General features: G+C 40.6%; 3 protein-coding genes across 4 annotated transcripts; 1 reads left to right on the top strand and 2 right to left on the bottom strand.

Moving 5' to 3' along the window:
• Window positions 3,353-4,516, top strand: LOC104704706. The gene has a single exon (XM_010420746.1). The coding sequence runs from the start codon at window positions 3,353-3,355 to the stop codon at window positions 4,514-4,516; it is 1,164 nt and encodes a 387-aa protein (XP_010419048.1).
• LOC104701353 (F-box/kelch-repeat protein At1g67480) lies at window positions 6,529-9,167 on the bottom strand. 2 transcript variants are annotated; one of them, XM_010417019.1, is made up of 5 exons: window positions 9,058-9,167; window positions 8,426-8,498; window positions 7,580-8,339; window positions 7,173-7,491; window positions 6,529-7,050 (listed from the first exon to the last, which is right to left on the bottom strand). In XM_010417019.1, the coding sequence occupies exons 3-5, from the start codon at window positions 8,023-8,025 to the stop codon at window positions 6,742-6,744; spliced, it is 1,074 nt and encodes a 357-aa protein (XP_010415321.1). In that variant the 5' UTR covers window positions 8,026-8,339; window positions 8,426-8,498; window positions 9,058-9,167; the 3' UTR covers window positions 6,529-6,741. The 2 variants fall into 2 exon arrangements, with proteins under 2 accessions (XP_010415321.1, XP_010415322.1); XM_010417020.2 differs by lacking the exon at window positions 9,058-9,167 and adding an exon at window positions 8,922-9,051.
• On the bottom strand, window positions 11,492-15,415 carry LOC104704705. The gene is made up of 3 exons (XM_010420745.1): window positions 14,720-15,415; window positions 14,006-14,349; window positions 11,492-13,877 (listed from the first exon to the last, which is right to left on the bottom strand). Exons 1-3 carry the CDS (start codon window positions 15,413-15,415, stop codon window positions 11,492-11,494), a joined length of 3,426 nt encoding a protein of 1,141 aa, XP_010419047.1.

The raw sequence follows: 15,645 nt of genomic DNA, 5'->3' as shown, positions 1-15,645 counted from the left end.
GGAGAACACTGGCATGGCTGGTGTCACGGACGAGGTGTTGGAGGTGGATACGATGGTGGAGGGTAGTGTCAAGGAGTCCGATGCTGTGGCTTCAGCTCTGGTTGATGCTTCGGTTGAGGCGGGTTCTGGCTTGCCAGATACGGGTGTGGCTGCTTCAGCTCCGGTTGAGGCTTCGGATGAGGTAGGCTCTGTTTTGCCAGATTCTGTTGTTTTTCCTCAGGCTTCGGATGAGCATATGGAGATTGGGGACGTGAATGAAGCGAAAGGGGAGAAGGAGGTTAAGCCAAAGGTAGGTTTGTTGAAGGGAGGGGGTTCTAAGAAGCTGAACGTCTACCTTCGCACTCCTTAGGAGGAAACCTCGGACCAGGGGGAGATGGACATAACCCGAAGAACCAGGAAACGGGGAAGGGTGCGGCGGGTGGCTGCAAACCACCTAAACCGATAGGTTAATAAATGAAGATCCTTAGCTGGAATTGCCAATGTCTGAGTAACAAGGCGACTATTGGACATCTTAGGGACCTTTGGTTTCAACACCGTCCGGATTCTTTGTTTCTTTTTGAAACAAAGCAATCTTTTTCTTTTATGGAACGTTTTGTAGGCCATTTTGGCTATTCAAATTTAATAACTGTTGATCCAATTGGTTCGAGTGGTGGATTGACCCTTTTTTTTATAATAAAGATGATTTTAACGTTTCAATTATTTTTGAGTTAGATCAAATGATTGATATTGAGGCTGTTTACAAAGGCAAAGTGTTTAATTTAACTTTTATTTATGGGGATCCAGTACCAAAGAACCGGGATTTAGTTTGGGAACGTTTAACAAGAATGGGGATTTCTAGGAGTTCCCCATGGTTTGTTATTGGAGATTTTAATGAGCTCACGGGAAATCATGAAAAGAGAGGGGGGAAGCTCCGTCCTGCGGCGTCCTTCCGGTCTTTTCATTGTATGATCCAAGATTGTGGGTTTCTGGATTTTCCGTATCTTGGTGACTTCTTGTCATGGCGTTGTTGGAGAGATAAAAAACTAATACGGTGTCGGTTGGATAGAGCTTTAGGTAATGAGGATTGGCATGCTATTTTTTCGGATACTGTGACAGAGTATTTGCCTATGGTGGCGTCTGATCATAAGCCTCTATTGGCTTTTATAGGAGTACCCACGGGGGAAACGTCGGTTTGGTTTTGATAGGCGGTGGCTTGGCAAGGAAGGTTTGATGAGTACTATCTCTTCGGGGTGGGCTGCGGATGGGCGGCATGCACAGGGGGATTTTGTGGATAAAGTGGTAAACTGTAGACGGTCTATTTCACGGTGGCGTAAGTCACATGTTCCGGTCGGAAGAGATTCGATTGAGCTTATTACGAGGCAGTTATCCGTTGCTCAGGCGGATGATGCAACCTCTCCGGACAAGATTAAGGAGCTGACTTCACAATTGAGGGAGGCCTATCGGGATGAAGAAATATACTGGTATCAGAAGAGTCAGAACAGATGGATGCGGGTGGGTGATAGAAATTCAAAGTATTTTCATGCCCAGACAAAGCAACGCATGGCTCGGAATAGAATAGTGGGTCTTTTTGATAAAAATGATGTGTGGTCTACGGATGACAGTGTGATTTGTAATACGACAGTGTCCTATTTTGAGGAATTGTTTTCTACAATTAATCCGGATAATTGTGATGACATTCTTAGGGAGGTTAATGCTAGCTTGACCGGTCCAGCTACGGAGAAAGAGGTCTGGGCTGCTTTATTTATGATGCACCCGGATAAAACTCCAGGGCCAGATGGGATGACTGCGTTATTTTTCCAAAAGGCATGAAATGTTGTGAAGACGGATTTGCTACTTCTGGTGAATTCGTTCTTTGAGCAAGGATCTTTTGACAAGCGGTTGAACACAACACATATTTGCTTGATTCCTAAGGTGGCGAAACCAACTCGTATGGCGGAACTACGGCCGATCAGTTTGTGTAATGTGGGATATAAACTTATATCCAAAATCTTATGTCAAAGGTTAAAACGGGTGCTACCAACTCTTATTTCGGAAACTCAGTCCGCTTTTGTTCCAGGCCGTTTGATTTTGGATAATATTTTAATTGCTCAGGAAATGTTCCATGGGCTCCGGACTAATCAATCTTGCAAATCAAAATTTATGGCCATAAAGACGGATATGAGTATGGCATATGACCGTGTTGAATGGGTGTTTGTGGAGCAGGTTCTCAGGAATTTGGGTTTTTCGGAGCGGTGGATTTCATGGATTATGTACTGTGTTACATCGGTAGAGTATAGGGTCTTACTGAATGGGCAACCGAAGGGACTTATTCAACTGGCACGGGGTTTAAGGCAGGGGGATCCGTTATCACCGTATTTGTTTAAATTATGTACGGAAGTGCTTATTGCTAATATTCGGAAGGCAGAGATGGATAAATTGATAACAGGAATAAAAGTGGCAAAACAATGCCCTCCTATCACTCATCTTCTTTTCGCGGATGATAGTTTGTTATTTTGCAAAGCTACTAAAGAAGAATGTGGGGCTATCTTACCGGTCCTGGGGAATTATGAAGAGGCATCAGGTCAACTGATAAATTTTGACAAATCCTCACTCCAGTTTGGCCACAAGGTTGCGGAGGACACAAAATTGGAAATGCAGACGATTCTTGGTATTACTAAGTTATGTGGTATGGGATCGTACTTGGGAATCCCTGAAAGTTTGGGAGGCTCAAAGACGAAGGTTTTCTCTTTTGTCCGAGATAAGTTACAGGGGCGTACTACTGGTTGGTCGATGAAATTGCTTTCAAAGGGGGGGAAAGAAGTGATGATAAAGTCGGTGGCCACTACTGTTTCGACATTTGTGATGTCATGTTTTCGGATCCCAAAAACTATAACGTCTAAACTTACGAGTGCTATAGCGGATTTTTGGTGGAATACGAATGGTCAGTCTGGGGGCATGCATTGGTTGGCATGGGAGAAGCTTTGTCTTAGTAAGCAACTAGGCGGTTTGGGCTTTCGGAATATGGATAATTTTAATTCGGCATTATTGGCTAAGCAGTTATGGCGGCTGCTAGAAGTCCCGGACTCGCACGCTCTTTGCAAGGGTTTTCAAGAGTCGGTATTATCGGAACTCAAATCCAATGGATCCTATTAAATCTTACTCTCCATCTTATGGTTGGAGAAGTATTGTCTCCACTAGATATCTGGTAAGTAAAGGGCTTATTAAACGGGTTGGCTCTGGCAATTCTGTGTCTATATGGACAGATTCCTAGGTTCCAGCTCAATTCCCGAGACCAGCGTTAAGTAAGGATTCTTTTCAGGATCCCTTACTCCATTTGGATGATCTTATTGATCATAGTTCTAACACATGGCGGATGGATCGGGTAGCTGATCATTTCGACCCTATTGATGTGGCTTTAATCGGGGCAATACCTCTGAGTCTTACTCCGCAGAGTGATTCCCTAGGATGGCATTTTACTAAATCGGGAAAGTATACGGTCAAATCTGGGTATCACACGGCTCGAATGGCGGTTCCTACTGGAGTCGCGCCGGTGGTGTGTGGTCCGGATATTGCTTCTTTAAAGGCAAGTGTTTGGAAAGTCAAGTGTCCCCCAAAAATTCAGCATTTCATGTGGCAAGTTCTTTCTGGTTGTATTTCCGTCACGGCGAACTTACGTCGTCGGGGAATTTACTGTGATCTAGAATGTGCGAGGTGTGGCTTTCCCCTTGAAACGGTCAATCATGCCCTTTTCGAGTGCCCACCTGCACGACAGGCCTGGGCCCTTTCCAATGTCCCAACGGGCACGGTTGGTTTTCCCACAGCTTCGGTGTTTGCAAATGTGGATCATTTTCTAGGGGCACAAAACCCAGGGGCTCAGGTTGTAGTGTTTCCTTGGCTCATGTGGTACATTTGGAAAGCGCGGAATGCGAGGGTATACGAAAATGAGGTGGAAAAACCGGCTGAAATAGCGCGGTTGGCGGCAAGTGAGTCAACGGCCTTGTATGCGGCTCAGGTTGATGAGGAGGAGGGTTTTACGGATCAAACAAGGTCCGAACCTCGTTTGGTGCGGGCAGGTGTTTCTCTTCCTAATGTGTACACGGGTTTCCGTTGTTTTGTGGATGGTTCTTGGAAGGACACAGACAAGTTTGCTGGTGTAGGCTGGGTGTGTATGTCGTCCCAAGATTCTCTTCCGCTCATGGGTGCTTCCAATTTTCGGCGAAGCCTCTCACCGCTCCATGCTGAGGTTGAAGCATTTGTGTGGGCTTTGCGATGTATGATCGGACATGACTTGAGAGATGTAGCTTTTCTCACAGACTGTTCAGATTTTGTGAAGATGGTGTCTTCACCGGCTGAATGGCCGGCTTTCTCTACCTATCTGGACGACATCAAGGAGGATATGGAGGAATTCTCAAGTTTCTCGCTAACCTTGATACCTAGGAATGCAAATGTACTTGCGGATAGACTAGCACGACAAGTTCGTACTCAACCGCATGTGGTGACATACGTTGATTGTTCTTCTCCCAATTGGCTTGTTTGAGTCAATTCTTTTGTTGTTAAAAAAAAAAAAGTCAGAACATTTGTTTTTTTTCTTTTTCTTTCAGAACTTTCAATTTTCTTGAGTGAAGAAAATTATGGAGAAGATAGTGTAGTTTCATAAAATGTTTTACTATTTTGCAAGCAAATGGGAGATTTTTCTGATGGTACTACTAGGCACCATTGCTGCTATTGCAAACAGACTCACTCGCCCGTTGATAGACGCTTTCGGCACCACAGATCCAGAAAACATGGTTTACGAAGTTTTAAAGGTTAGAGTTCTAGATTCTTATATAGCTTTTGTTTACACTTTGCCATCTTTACTAATTTTAAGTTATTATATAAAAAAAATTGTTCATTATACGGATGAATATTAATGCTAATTAACTCGATTATTTTACGTTCCTTTCTGGCTAACACAACATATATACTGAGTCAGGGGCGGATCTAGGGTCTAAGTGGGTGGGGCACGTGCCCCAGACTACTTTTTAAAAATTAACCATTAACATTATCTTACGGTGATCCTTTAGTTCATTTGGTAAATAGGCCCCCATGTGACATTAAATGGTCGTGAGTTCAATCTCCTTTCCACCTTTGTACTATTTATTTTTCTCTTTTTTTGGGTTAATTTTATACTTGTTCTATGTCTTTGTTACCAATGCATTTTGGATCTTCTTTATTCTATTTAATTATCTTGCTTTAACAAAATTAAATGCTTTTATTTTTATTTAATTTTCTTATTTCCAGTTTATTTTTTAAAAAGTTAATTCATATTTTTTGATGTATGATATACATATATATTAATTGAAAATTGATGGTAAAACTAGTTAATTAGTAACACTAAAATTTATTATAATTTTTAAATTAATTTGTTATTTTAGGGTTTAATTTGTGTGATATGGTTAGATAAGTAATTTTAATTATTTTTTATAGTCAATAGTAAGTTTGTAATTGTGCATTTGTCTACTTATTTTTTTAAAAAAGATTTTTCTTTACTAATAGAAAAATACTTATAAATTTTTGGTTCATTAAAGATGCATAATATGCTTTCAAATTATCAGAAATATATATTATATTTATTATGTTTTATTATATAATTTTAATATTTTTAGTATATATTATTTGTGCCCCATACAATATATTTTTCTAGATCCGCCACGAGTGATTGATGGTTTTGATGCACAGGTTGGAACATTCATACAACTGATGAGTGATGATAGCAACTTTCTTTGGAGGATTCACGTTTTGCCTATTAGAGATCTGCAGTTAGCTTTGGTTCTTTGAGGTTTTCCAAGCTCATAGTAGTAGAATAAAGATCTAGCTAAACAGGAGAAGAGAAACACAACTTTACTTTTAACTATAGTTGTCTCTCACTCATGTGCTGCACAAAGATTGGCATAAGAATCATTAGGATCTTTACCAGCCTCGCTGTTTTGCGAAACTGTCATGGTCCTGAGCCGATAAGTTGATAATGATAATTATGGACTCATCGGCTCAGGGCCATAACAGTTTTGCGAATCGGCGTTATTGCCGAGAAGAGAATGATGAGAGGCAGGTAAAGATCCTAATGATTTGTATGCCAATCTTTGTGCACACATGAGTGAGTGATAACCATAGTTGAAACTAGTTATGCGTTTTTCTTTTTTAATGTTTGATTTTGCAATGTAAGAGTATTTCCAAAATCTGGTTGAGATATAAGTTAATAATTAAATATTCAGACAAGTCAAGGTTTTGGATTGAATTTAACATAACTTTGTGGTGTACATTCACAAACACCTAATTCTGATTTCTTTTCCTCAACTAATAAAATATTAACCTCACTGGAAGCTTCAGTAAGTTCCATAATGATCTGTTGGAGGTAAAAATACTCTACTGGATTCAAAATAAAATATAAAGAAGAGAAGTTGTTAGTTAAAACTTAAAAGTCTCTGTCGCTTCTCAATGTAAGCCATCGTTTAAACCAAATCAGCTTTGCCTCTTTGCCTTTGCCAATGAAACGCGAATTGCATTTAAACAAATTCCAAATAAATCAAAACGCATTATGTTACAACAAACATGCATACGGAGGAGACAATTACAACAACACTAAATCAGTTTCAAACAGAACACTCTCTCCACTTTATTAAGTCAGTGTACATCATCAACTTAAAAAGAGACAATGCTCTCTTTGCTTTGGTTCATATGAGGAAATGTAACCAACAACAGAATGGCTTCACTATATATCATCAATCAGGCTGTGATTGTGACGCTGCATACGCACGAACCAGACAGTTTTATCTCAGATGTTTTCCACTGTGTGCCTGGTGCAGCATCCGGGTCATACAGTAGAGTGTTGTGACCGGTTCCTTCCTGAGACGAAAATAGCAGAAGCTTCCCACTCAGCTTACCAAACTGAAACCCGGCCCTCGAGCTTCCTGATAGTGGAAGAGCCACCACTTCCCAGGTCTCATCTTCCGCATTGAAGACTGACATCTTCCTTTGGTTCTTCCAGTCGATACAGAACAGCTTTTTTCCTACTTCAACATGAGCTGTGACCATCTGCAAGAGGACATATCAAACAGTCAAATCTTAAAACCACTCAGTATACTATATATCATGTGACAAGAAAGAAACCAACATTAGACTCACACTCAATGATCAATGACTCAAAAGAGACTTACTGTTAAACCATTTTTGCTGCCATGCCAGGAGCCGCATTGAGTGTTGTACACATCAAGAAGTTTTGAGTTGCCAATAGTGAAGTTTGATCTCCCTCCCATCACGTAGAGCTTCCCGTTGAAGCCACTAGCGAAACACCCCCATCTCGGACGCCTTAGAGACTCTATGAATGTCCATGTGCCTGTCTCAGGATCATACACCTCTGCACTCGACAGACTCTCACCGTCTATACCATGACCTCCCACCACATAAATAAGCCCATTCACCTCAGCGCAAGCGAAATCATACCGCGCTACCTCCAGGTCTGCTAGTCTACTCCAGCTGATCTCAAATATACAAAACTCACTCAATCATTGGATCAAAGCTCACAAAGGATACTGAGAAATCAAGAAAACAAAAGCTGACGAACCTGTTGAGGCAAGTATCATACTGATAAACATCAGCAGATGCAACAAGAGAACCATTGATCATAGAACAACCAGCGATAACAAGAAGTTTCCCATCAACCACAACAACCTTAAACCCTGTTTTGACAGGACCAGGCATCGGTGGAAGAGATGATAGCTTCTGTCCCAAACAGTCCATCACCTCCCACTGGCTCTCATTCCCCCCAGCATTCATTGTGAAGACATAAAGCCACTCCTCAAGCATACCAGCTAGTCTTCTCAGGGTAATAAACTCTTTGCTCTGAACAACAAACCTCCATTTCTTGCATACACTTCCCATAGAAGGGAACCTAGCACGCGGTACAAGCGCCAAGCACTGCTTCGCCACATCATCAGGCAATCCAGGGATCAAAGGATCATCCATGAAATTCACAATCCTTTTCTTTCCACTTAAATCCAACGCTTGCATCTTTCTTTCAGCTTAATCTCACCAAGAACAACAAATTTTTCTAAACTAAGATTTATGTGTTTGTTTGTTTGTTGTGTATGAAAATGTTAACTAAAGAACTTCGTGAAACCCGTCACGTATAGTGATTTTCAAAGACAAAGGAATAAACAATGTAGCGGAGAAGAATGGGATTGAAGTGACAACTGATGAATATTGATGATGTCCAACACAATCTAATTCATGTTCCATACCAATGGTTTTGCTTATTCTACAAATGTTAGTATCTATGATTGTTGTTAAATTAATGTTGTTTCTTCTCACAAACATTTCCGTATCTGGCCAAAAGGAAAAAAAAAAAAAACAGATCATAAGATGTTGTCNAGATTCATCCAAAAGATTTGTAAAGATGAGATGTTGTTACCAGTAAAGGTAATGCTAGAGAAGAAGATTCATCAGCCACCCGCAACATCCATCTTTAGAAGTGATGAATTTTTCTGCAAATTTATTTTTTTAAGAGAAGTCAAAGTCTTGAACTAAGTCAAGAACCAATAAGATCACAATCAAACAAAGAAGAGATAGGGTGATCAAGAAAAAAGAATAATTTAGCGTGTTTTCAAGAATCATATACCACACACAAACAAGAAAAAAACAAAATAAAATTAGAATGGCTATAAATTATTTCCTAAAAAAGCAAAACATTATCAAGAAAATCTGAAAATTTGAATCCTCTCTCACAGAAATAATATCAAGAAAACGTCTTAATGACCAAAGTTTGTTTCCAAGAATTGGCCAAAGATCTTAAAGATCGTGTGCACATATGAACAAGAAACACTCCAAAAGAAAAAAAAAAACATCAAGAATCCAAATTGCAGAAGATTATAATTGTATAGGGAAACAAGTAGGAATCAATGGGAGACCTGAAGAGGATGATCTTGTTTGCAAGAGTGGGAGAAACTTAAGGAGAAAGAATCTAACTAAATCCAAAATGGCTAAGACATTTATACACAGAGAGAAAGAAACAAGGAAGAAAAGAGATAAGAGATGAGGATGTACCGAAAGAATAGGGGAGCTTTGTCGGTTTTTGGGTCTATTTGCGTTGAAGTTGGTGCAGAGAAGATAACATTGACAGAGAGAGAGAGATCTAATAATGGAAGGAAATTGAAGGGAGCGTCAGATTAGGATTTTATATATAAGCCAATTAGGCAATTACTATCTTACGGTGGATCACTGTAGATAATAATGTCAACTAGTCACCACGTCACTGACCCATCATCCTATATATTTTATTACTATTAATATGCTCAGAAGACATGTTTTTTGATTGAGACAACCAAGAAAACAAGACATGTTTTGTTATTCCTAAAAACAATATTAAATGTAAACTAATCTTTTGTCTGTGAGTTAAGATTTTTTTATTTTATTTGACAACTTTACTATTCTTCCAATGTTACACAATAAACATTGGGGGTTCTACTTTTTTTTCTACCACATGTTTTTTTTTTGGGTCAATATATACGTGTAATAACATATAAGAAGGGTCAAATTAGGAAACTGTAAAGAAAATAAAAGAATGTTTTCGTTCGCACTACTTTTGGAGGAGCAACTATTGTGTTGCTTTGGTGTTCTACGTTGTGTTACCCAATATTAGGCAATAATTTGGGTAGAGTGAGTTGGCTCGTTTGCTTTCATTAGTTCGTTGTAGTTCAGTTTTTGTGTTTTGGTCAAGGGCTTTGACATCTCTGAGTAATGGCACAATTCTCTTCCAATATGAAGAGTAATTAGATAGCACATTCTTGTCAAGTTTCATCCCCTTTCTTTTTCTTCTTTAGGGATTTAGATTTATTTTGATATCCAACTAGTTCTCAAGTTTAATGAAATGAATATATATTGACATTGTAAAATTTAGAAAAAAAAAAAAAAAAGACTCAAGGATGGGGGAAAAAAAAGCATACAGACGATGGAGATCTGTAGTGTGTCTGAAATCTGAATGCACATGCCAATCGTATCATATCCCTTTGTATCCGTCTGACGTGGGCCTATCTTCCAACTGGTGGTTCGTAGTGGTGACCATGAATTCCCTATAAAAGTCGCATGTCATTGCCTTCTTTGTTAGGGGGCAAATATTTTTTTTCTTTTTTTTTGGTAAAAAAGTTAAGTAGGGGGCAAATATTAATTTTTTTTTTGGTAAAAATTTCACTATATATAGTCTAAATTCTTTTTTTTTTTAAATAATAGGTGTCAAAGAAAGAAGTATCTTTTGAAAAGAAATTGAAAGAATTAATATTAATTAGTCGTTTTTTTGTTGTTGACCATCGAATAGTATTCAATAAAAAAAAATGGAATGAAAATAATCATAATACAATGCACTTACTGACTTACACTTACAGTATTTCTAAAAAATTAGTGGATGTAAGTATCTTACCGCTACGTTAAGAAATATACCATTTCTATTGTAACCAAGGTAGAATTGGAATAAACATAGCAATACAAAAAAAATTATGACATGCAACTAAGTGATTTTGTTAGCTTTGTTATCTTCTTGCCATCCAAAATCAAACTCACTTAATACATGTTTTAAAAAATATCACATGATATTTTACATATTACAATTTATTTACATGAAGCTATGACATGGGCTGCAACAAGTAGTTAATTGATGTTTGCTAGTATTTTATCTTCTTGCCATCCGAAAATCAAATTCGCAAAATACATGTTGAAAAAGATTGTAACATGATATGTTGAGTATATTAATATTTAGTTATATGTAGCTAGGACATAGACTACAATAAGTAGTTAAGACCAAGTCCCGCTGTAACATTTCGTTTTTTTTTTGTTAAAGAGCTTTCATTAATTTAAAAAATTACAGTGAAGCAAGAAGAACCAATACAAAAGAGGATGGGAAGAGGGACCAATTCCGGTACATACTAAGAACTAAGAAGAGAAAAGGATGGGAAGGTATCATCTACCCCCACCAGACCAACAAAGAAGAAGAGGTTGACCACTTTTCAGACCCAGCTGATGCATTGTCGTGCATTTGTTTCTCACCGTGGACAATACAGAAGCTACCACCCTGTCCGGAGGTAGAGTAAATCCATCATGATAGCGTCTGTTACGCTCTCTCCAAATCTCATAAATTGCACTTTGCCATCCTTGAAGAAGAGCTAGTTTTTGAAACTTTGAGTTAGAGGCATGAGGGAGCCAAGCCAAAACTTGATCCCATTGCCGTGGAACGGAAGAGAAGTGCAGTTTATGTGTTATCAATCGCCATACTTCCGCAGAGAAGACACATTCAAAGTAGAGATGATCTCTCGACTCGTTTGCCAAACCGCAAAGGATACAAACCTGCTCGACATCTAAACCCCAAGAGAAAAGCCTATCAAAGGTTGGATTACGGTTAAGGATAGTAAGCCAAACCTTCGTAGTGTGTCGAGGGATAGCTCCTTTGTGTCAAACTAAGGGTGCCCAAGGGACTGCTGGCTTTGTAGGTCTAAGAGAATTCCACACAGCTTTGGAGGAGAATGACTTGTGAGGGACCCCCATCAATAGACCATGTAGGAGAGTCAATCGCTGAGGACAATGATATAGAGGAAATATAAGAGAGAAGGAGGACTTGTCTCTCTGATCTGGCATGCGGTAAAGTCCATCCCTCCCCATTTGCAAGATCTGATACAGATGCGAACAGAGGGATCCCTAAGCGTGAAGGGCCATCTGAGGTCAGGTAATGGTAGAGGGGTCCAAATGGAGTCCATGGATCCCACCAGAATAAGGTTGTATCCCCATTACCAATTTTTATATTGAGGAATTTGAGGGCTTTTGGGCGAAGCTTTAGGAGTTTTCTGAAGTTCCAGGAGTAGGCATTGTTCTTTTCATTTAGAGCCCAAAGCGGAGAAGTAGAGAGATACCTGCTCCTGATCCAAGCCACCCAGATAGATCCTGCCTTAAAGTACAACATCCAGATGAGTTTCATAGCACATGCCTCATTCAAGCTTTCAATCTGCCTCAAACCAAGCCCACCTTCCACTTTGGGAAAGCAAATATCAAACCAAGACACTTTGGCACCCGTTGAGACATGAATCTTACCATGCCAAAGGAAGGAACTACAAAGACTGTTGATTTTCTTGATAACTTGTTTAGGCAGAAAGAACGCAGATGTCCAGAAATTGATGATCCCCGAGATAACAGTGGAGAGGAGAATTAACCTGCCATCCAAGCTCAAAAACATGTGGGTCCAGGAGTTCATTTTCATACGGATTTTGGAGAGCAGCGGATCACAGTCTTTGACCGAAAGCTTCCTGGAGCAAAGAGGGAGACCCAAATATCTAATTGGCAAGGGAGAGGGTGTGAGATTAAAAGTAGAGGAAATCTGATCAAGAGTATCATCACTCAATTCTGAACAGAACATCGATGTTTTGACAATATTCATTCCAAGTCCCGACAACTTCTCAAAAGTTTCAAGGATAGTCATAACTCCACGTAAGGAATCCATAGATCCCTCTAGGAATATCAGCAAATCATCAGCAAAAAAAAGGTGGGTAAGCTTTACGTCCTCACAGCCCGGGTGATACTGAAAATGACCATTTTCCGCTGCCTTATTCAGCATTGCAGATAGGACGTTCATTACCACAACAAACAGGATCGGGGAGAGAGGGTCATCTTGGCACAAACCAGTTTTACCTTTAAAATAGCCAGTAGTAACCCCATTCAAACTAATCATGAAGGCAGGAGAGCATACACATGCTCTAATCCAGTTCATAAAAGAGGACAAGATGTTATGTGCCTGCAAGGTGCTTAGTAGGAAGTCCCATCTAACTGAATCGAATGCCTTTGAGATTTCCACTTTGAGAGTGATCCTTGCCGTATTGCCGATGGAGTGGTAGCCCTTTATGACCTCTGAGGCAAGTAAGGCATTCTCAAGAAGTAATTTATCCTTGACGAACGCGGTCTGGTTAGGGAGGATAAGAGCAGGCATCAACATCTTGAGCTTGTCAGTAAGCGGCCTGGAGATGATCTTGTACACTGTATTAAGACAGGCTATTGGTCTGAATTCCTTCAAATCAACGGCACCAACTCTTTTAGGAATTAGGATAAGGGATGTTGCATTTAAAGCTTTGGGCATGAAACTGTCTTGGAAAAATTGGAGCACGTAGAGGGTTAAGTCATGGCCAATTATAGGCCAGGTAGCTTTGAAAAACTCTGCAGGAAAACCATCTGGACCTGGGGATCTGTTCAGGGGCATTTTAAACAGATAAGCTTTGATGTCCTCAGCCGAGAAAGGGGAAGACAAGAAGGCTTGTTGGGCATTCGAACACACAGGAAGGAGAAGAGCATCCAGAAATTCAGGCAGCGCTGGGCAGAATTGACCTCTTATTGTGGTTAGGGCTTTAGAAAAATAGTCCACTGCTATCTCGTGCACCTCCTGAAGCGAAGAGGTAAGGGATCCATCAGGTTTCAGAAGGACCTTTACGGCGTTGCATGCGTTCCTTGCCATTGTCACACTGTGGAAAAAAGTGGTATTGGAGTCTCCTTCTCCTATCCACCGAAGACGCGATCGTTGGCTGAAGAAGCTCTCTTCAGCCAAACAGAGACGAGACCATTTATCCTTAGCCGAGAGCTCGTTCTGGACATTCAGAGGAGAAGGATCATTCAGAGCCAGGATTTGGAAATGGCAAAGTTCTGAGTAAGCCTCATGCACTCTCTTTTCAATGTCACTATAGTTATCCTTCATCAGAGCTTTTAGAGGACCTTTAATCCTCCTCAGCTTGAAACAAAAGTCCTTGAGCAAACGGATTTGGATATCTACCTCGTCCCATGCTTTTTTCACCGTATCAAGAAATAGAGGCTGACGAGTAAGGAGGTTAAAGAACCGAAAAGCCCTATTACCAAAATTTGGAGGTTTAGAGACCAGCTTGATATGGCATGGGCGTGGTCAGAGAATTCTGGAGCTTCAAAGGTACAGTGACTTGTAGGGAACTTTAATAACCAACAGCCATTTACCAAACACCGGTCCAACTTCTTCCCAATAGGATCTGAAGACCGCTTATTAGTCCAAGTATAGAGATGACCTCTAGACGGGAGGTCAAAAACACCCAAATCAGCTAGACAAGCACCGAATAGCCGCATACCCCTTGTAGAGCTCACAATATTCACGTTTGAGGTTTCAGCAGGGGTAAAAATTTCATTGAAGTCCCCATTAATTAGCCAAGGTCTGGATGATAAGCCAAAGGCAGCTTCTGTGTCACGGAGAGAGGTCCAAAGGTGTCTTCTTTCTTCTTCTTCATTAGCCGCGTAAACCGCCGTATATATAAACTCAGTACCATCTTCCAGAGTAATCTCACAGGTAATGGACTGAAGGTCAACATATACAAAATGAGCTCTAGTAGGAGCCTTATATATGATCCAAATCTTCCCCAAATCTGAATATTGGTAATTAGACAAAAGAGACCACTCAGGTCCAATGTAGACAAAACATGGTTCTTGCTTGCTTCACTAACATGCGTCTCCAATAACGCTCCAAAAGAGACTGATTTTAATCTAAGCCAATTTTGGAGAGGCCTATGCTTGGATGAGTCATTAAGACCCCGCACGTTCCAAAAAAGGTGTCTAACATATATACAGATTAGTGGGAGTGGCAATTCCCTCCTTGAATGGAGAGAACACCACCTTGAGAAGGTGAATTTTGGAGAGTTCTCTTTCTCTTTTTCTTCTTTCGTTTTACCGAGTCAGAAGAGGAGGGGGAAGAGCCAACTAGATTAGGAGGAGGGGACTTGTCTATCAAAACGATTGTAGTGTCTTCCTCCTGAAGAACGGCGAACGAGTTTGAGATGGGAGGGGGACGATGAGCTAGCATTGCAACAGTGGAAACATGAACGGTATGGGTGGCAGGAACGAAAGGTGGAGCAGCATCCTCTGGGGTTGGAGAGCTTTTCGGGTCAGGATAAGAGATTACTTGGTGAGATTCGGGGATGGTCGAGGCAGTCACAGGATCAGATATGGTCGAAGGAGGATTGAGGAGAGGGGAGGGATCCGAACCCGGATCACTTTGAGCAGTAACCTTCTCAGAGGAATCAATGGGGAGAGTATTCAGACTATCCTGAGTAGCAGAGGAAGGGGGGATAACAGTGGAAACCGGTTTCCAGATTTGCTTTGAGACCAGAGAAAAACCCTTCTTTGGAGGGATGGGTGGGTTATCCACTTTTTTCCCCTTAGGAGCTGTCTTATCAGGAGGGGGAGCGTCCGGGAAGAGGGCCTCTTTATGACCAATTGTGTTGCAGAGAAGAGACAAGGGCGGTAGCCAGGGGTAGGACACTTGCAGTACCAAAACTTGACCATTTTCCCGCTCAAGCTCTAGGGATTTTGGAAGCGGCTTTGTAAGATCGACTACTATCTTCACTTCAGCCGAATTGATGCTCATGAAAAATTTATGATTTACTGCACGCCCCAGGGGTTGGCAGATGATACTAAGACCTTCAGGGGTGATAAAATCAAAGGGAATTCCGTGGATGGAAGCCCATACAGGTGCCTTTTCGAGGGAGGGAGGGTTGAAACTAAATTCCGCCTTCTAAGCCGTAACGAAAAAAGGGGAATCCCCAACACACCAGAGCTCTTATTGCAGGACTTTCCTCCTAAGAGTTGGAGAAGAAA

The sequence above is a fragment of the Camelina sativa genome, chromosome 7, assembly GCF_000633955.1.
Source record: "Camelina sativa cultivar DH55 chromosome 7, Cs, whole genome shotgun sequence".
Classification (NCBI taxonomy): domain Eukaryota; kingdom Viridiplantae; phylum Streptophyta; class Magnoliopsida; order Brassicales; family Brassicaceae; genus Camelina; species Camelina sativa.
The sequence above is the reverse complement of the archived record's forward strand: the minus strand, read 5'-3'. Positions and strand labels throughout refer to the sequence as shown.